General features: G+C 40.8%; 1 protein-coding gene across 1 annotated transcript in view; it reads right to left on the bottom strand.

Annotated features, from left to right (window-relative positions):
- Tenm3 (teneurin transmembrane protein 3) overlaps window positions 1–4,607 on the bottom strand; it is a 444,870-nt gene extending 440,263 nt beyond the window's left edge. The window contains exon 1 of the mRNA XM_013023835.1: window positions 4,376–4,607. Within this exon, the coding sequence (XP_012879289.1) occupies window positions 4,376–4,607 (232 nt within the window). The remainder of the gene's footprint in view (window positions 1–4,375) is intronic.
- Between the last annotated feature and the right edge of the window lie 904 nt (window positions 4,608–5,511).

Genomic DNA, 5,511 nt, shown 5'->3' with positions numbered 1-5,511 from the left:
TTCCTTCCTTCCTTCCTTCCTTCCTTCCTTCCTTCCTTCCTTCCTTCCTTCCTTCCTTCCTTTCTTCCTTCTTTCCTTCCTTTCTCTCTCTCTCTTTCTCTCTCTCTCTCTTTCTCTCTCTCTCTCTTTCTCTCTTTTTGGTAAGTGACTAGTTTGTATCTAGGATATAGCATAAATGGTGGATTAGGGCTGGGGATGTAGCTTAGTAGCACATTGCTTACCTAGCATGCTCGAGGTCCTCTTTTGGATTTCCCATATGACACACACACACACACACACAAACTAGGACTCAGGATGCAGCCCATTAGGAAGGTCTTCATCCCTTTTCCCCAGAATCCCCTAAACTGATCCCAACTGATCCTGATTCAATCATGTATGAGAGAAGGAGAATAAACAATGTTTGTGGGATCTGCCCAGACCTGCAAGAAGGCAAGTTCCCAAAAGACGGGCTTCTGTGGGTGGAACCACACTCCAAGGGAAGATGGCATGAGTCACAATTGGCAACCAGTCTGTCAATCTGCCTTCCTCCATCCCTTTGCATCTTTGCAAATAAATCTCTCTTGATCTTACTTATGTAAAAACAGATAGGATGCTCGCTTTCAAATAAAAAAAAACAATAACCTTCTTCTCCATGTCAATTATAGAAATAAAAATTAGATGGCAATCTTTTCATTTAAAAATTCTGCAGTTCACAACCTCAGCACCAGATTACTCTTCAGTACATTGGATAAGGACTGCCTCAAAGGTGACTATTTTATTTTATTTTTATTATCCTTGTACTTATGGTTCAAAGGAATGAAACTATTCTTTTTTTTTTCTTTGTCAGTTGTGGGGCTTGAACTCTGGACTTGGGCACTATCCCTCAGCTCTTCAGCTCAAGGCAAATGCTCTACCGCTTGAGCCACAGCACCACTTCTGGTTTTTCTAGTGGTTTACTGGAGATAAGAGCTCACGGACTTTCCTGCCTGGGCTGGCTTTGAACTGTGATCTTCAGATCTCAGCCTCCTGAGTAGCTAGGATTACAGGTGTGAGCCCCTAGGGCTCAGCTTGAAAATATTCTTAGTTGCAGACATTACATCTTTTCAAAATTCCCCCTTAAGGCCAAAATTCCTTGTTGGATTTTGATAAGCATACTTTAGGCACAAAACATAGCACAGAGAACTGCAGCAGAGGTGAATGTGGGGGTAGCAGATCTTTCCTTTTTATCCTTTCTCAAAAACTGCGAGGTGATCTTATGTAGCTGTTGCATGGGGAAGTGTATTTCAGACCTGATGGCATCAATTGCTTTCAAGGATGAAACAAAGTAAATAGTATCCAAGAATGTAAAACATGCTATTGTTACCCAAACCCCATCACACCTACTGAGAGCTCTCTACAGCTCTTGAAAGAGCAACTATTTCCATCACCAGCAAACCCCAAGAAGAAATTTAAATTGGGAGAGAGGATACCTATGAGAGATCCAATCACATTACGCACCACGGAAAATGAAATAACCCTAGCTTTTTAGTGTCTAAATACATGTAATTAATGATAGTTACCTGCCAGTCAGTGAAGCCATACAAAATGACTAAAATCAAGTTTGATGATAGGCCATAAAATTGGTTGACAAAAATAAAAACAAAACCAACACCTTGTTCTCCCTTTTGATTCTCTATGTAATTGCACTACTAGAGTTCTCTTAGCCTTTCTTCCAGCGAAAGCAGCATTTTCTATGTCATTCAAGGTATAAAACTCTCTGAACAAGCTAAATTAGCATGATTCTTTGGAATTGTTTCAAAGATTTCTGGCTACTATTAATATTTCTAATATTTCATCTTTATTATGTGTATGATGTCAGGAGCTGTGGCAGGAAGCACATTTTGTCAATTAAATAATTAATCCCACAGCATAACAGTCAGTGAGGAAAAATTGACATTTGTCGGGTTCAAAGAAAATGAAAGTCTGGAAAGACATTTTCATTATGCTTGCTCAAGGAAAACATAATCTGACGGCAGACTTGCGTTGCTCATTCTCTCCTACACCTACCCTTCCTGCTACGAACACTCTCCAGATCCAAACACAAGGAAGGAAAACCATTTGCAATGTTTCCCTCACCGTCACCCACCCCATTACAATCAGATCCGCTTTACTTCCTTCAAACATGTTCTGCTTGCTCACTTTTCTCGATTCACACCATCACCATTTTAACACAGAATGGAAGAAAATCAACTCCTGTAAGCCAAGGGGCAATTATTACACTGAATTGCCTGTGTTTAGCTTTGGCAACTGCACAGATACAAAGCCTGACTAGTAGAGAAAGACCGACTGGCCTGGGTTCAAGTTCCAGGTGGTGGCTGTGCACCAGCCATGGGCTCACCAAACCCTAAATATCTCCATGAAAGAAAGCAAATATGGAGACCTATTTCATACAAGCTGCTTAAGTACATGGCATGTAGAAAGGCATCGGTACACGTTTGCTAGAAAAAAGTGATAGGTTCCCCTGATACTCTTCATAAATTTTGATTGAGGAATATGTCTGTCAAGTGGATCACAGCATCATCAAACCCTGAACGCCTGCCTTGCTTTCCCCTCTGCCCTAAACTACTTCTCACTACTCCATTCAGCTCTTAACAAGAGGTCTCCATCTGCTGCCTGGCTCACTTTCTCTTTCCTTTGTCCCTTTACTTAGCCAGTCCCTGCCTCAGGAGGAGGAGCTGAGTACTAGTACTATTTGGTTCCCTAAGAGCTTGGGTTCCGGGGTTTCTCCACAGATGGTGCTGCCAATGTCGTCAACAGCCGTCTGCGCTGGATTAACGCTGCCTAGGAGGTGAAAATTTCAGAGTGCTATTTTTAACCTTCTTGAAGCATCCTCTGCTCTGCCAAAATGAAATGTTTGCTTGGGGTGGGGATGAGCCTCCTCTATGCATCTGCCACATGTGCTGCTATTTTTCCCCACCACGTGGGGATCCCCCGCTGCCCCCCCACACACACCGGGCATGCAACAGTGAGGTTTGTTTCAAAGAGCAAAGCATTGTACTTGGGGTCTGACCGCACACATGTCTACACTATACCCACTGTTTTCTTTTTAACTGGTGACAAACGTGTTCATGGATCACTCATTTCAGCCGTACAGATGATACCAGAAGGAAAAATCAAATGCAGAGTGAGTGTTCATACTTCGTTTTTTTTAAAAAAAATTTTCTATTTCTCCCCTTACACAATGAATTGCCAGCTCTAAGCTATTTTGTCCTTTCTTATGATTTGCTGATGGGCTTTAAAGGGGAAAAAAATCTCTTTTTAGAAAATCAAATGAACTTTCTTAGATGGTTTGGGTGAGTAAATACCATCTCAATCTAGTTAGGAGGGCCCTTTCTACAATGCAGTGTGGCAAAGAATCATAGGATATTTTCAGACTTCTAAACAACCTGCCTCCTATTACTGATCCTCAAATTTGTTCCTTCCTTCTGCATATCAAACTCTGAAACACATGATTTGCGAGTTGATTAGGAAAGAATGAATATATTCTTTATTATTGATGCTTAATTTATTTTTTCTCACTTCTGGATTAATTGGCTAAGGGGCTGAAGTGCTATAATACTCAAAACAAAATGTAAGAGGGTTTTATTTTTACTTTAAGACTGTATTAGATGAAATATAACTCTGTATGCCTCAGACTACTGTCTTACATGTGAAAATTGTTCAGTTTAGCATTATGAAATAAAGTCACAGAAGTCTTTATTCTACTGGTAGGCTATGCTGGCAGAAAAGGGAATGTAAAATGTTCAACAAACCTATGCAAATGACCAAGCTATAATAGAGTATATTACAGGAAAGTAAGATCTTTTATGGTGTCATTTAAAAGTGCTAGGTTGCCCGGGAGTAATAAAACAGAACCTTTCGGTGTCAGGATCTTATATAACATGGGTACCTATGCAGAACTGGGCTGATTGGATTATGAGATAATCGAGGATCATCATTCTTGGGACAGGTGACTGTCCTCTACCATGGCCTCTTTCCCTTGGATCAATTCTAACTGTAAAGGCAATGTCTGTATCCAACTGAGAGGAAACCCTAGAGACTGGTTTGCAGGCTTATGTTCACAATGCATGGATATGTGTATGAACTGTAAACCTCACCTATAAACATGGAGCTGTGGGATTACTTTCAACATTGTGTCAGTGTTCATGTCTGGGGGGCCAATGTGCCACACACGGCTTTCTAACCTCTCAACTGGAAGACCGTGTGAGCATTTAATTCTCTAAATTGGGAACAAGAGTAGGACATCACAATTGGCAGAATTTCTGGCAGGACAGGGGAGGGGTGGGGAGAGGGAGCGGTGACAACTGCAAGTTAGCAACATTTGGGCATGCCTTGTTTTACTAGAACAGTTACCTACCTTGTCTAGAATACTCGTCTGCTTCTCTGTGAACCAAATCCTTTACTCTGTTTCCATAGAGCAGCCTCGAGGAATCGTGATCAAAAGCTTTCAGGGTTTCACTGGAACTATAAGACTTCTGCGTAGGGACCCTACACTCGTCATTGTCTGCTGAAGAATTTGTATAGCGCCGTTCTTTCTCTCGTCTGCTCTTGGTCAGGGAGCAGTAAGGCCTACGTTCTTTCACATCCATACTTCATTCCTTCTCTGCGCACATCAGTCCTGCTTGTTACAAATTATGCTCAGAGTTCAAGTCTCACTGGCCTCTCTGTAAAGATAAAAGGTTGGCATGATGTCAGCATAATATGCATCTGTAAACTGACTGTGCTCTATCCTTCTGGGTCTGAAGGATGGAGAGAGGGGGTGAAATGCAACAGTTTTGCCTATCTGGGAATCTATTTTTTTTCTTTCAATAAGAATTTAGTATTTGTAAGATCACTGTAAAATATACTGCCAATGAGAGCTACACGGATTTGTTTAAATTACTGTCTCCATTTTTTTAACATGAAAAAAAAATATTAGCCTAAAGCTCAACTTTTACTACAGAAGCCAGCTCAACATTGGCCTCCATCACATTGTATTTTCCACAATGGAAACGTTTCTTCTGGTAGTGTTTTCTTTGTGCCCACACCAATTACTTTTTTTCCTTACTAAAACTTGAATTATTATTTATTTTTCGATTTTATTTGAAGAGCAGGAAGAAAGTGGAGGCTTCTTCCAGCTGAAACTTCATCAAATGCATGGAACAGTTTATTAGTTTCCGTCAGAGGGCAATTTTAATGTCTTAAGGACCTGAAAAGTCTTGAACTGTGGAAAGAATTGGTCTCCTTCTCATATACCCTGCTCCTTGAAATGCATTTTCCTCTCTAGTAAATGAACTTAATCAGTGCTACTGATATTTAAGGCAATTCAAGTGGCTAATTTGATGGGAGTAGTTTTCTGCCACTGCCCTTAGCAAGAATAAGTTAGAAGAAGCAAGCCAAATAGTATTTGTTTGCTTAGCAACTCGCTTTTTTTTTTTCCAAAAAAAATTTTGCTGAACCGACAGTGGAAAGGGCGAGCAGAAAGGTTCTGCTGAACAAGAGCTGCAGCCTAGA

This window comes from Dipodomys ordii, unplaced genomic scaffold (genome assembly GCF_000151885.1).
Source record: "Dipodomys ordii isolate 6190 unplaced genomic scaffold, Dord_2.0 Scaffold4, whole genome shotgun sequence".
NCBI lineage: Eukaryota > Metazoa > Chordata > Mammalia > Rodentia > Heteromyidae > Dipodomys > Dipodomys ordii.
This window is presented reverse-complemented; position numbering and strand designations above follow the sequence as displayed.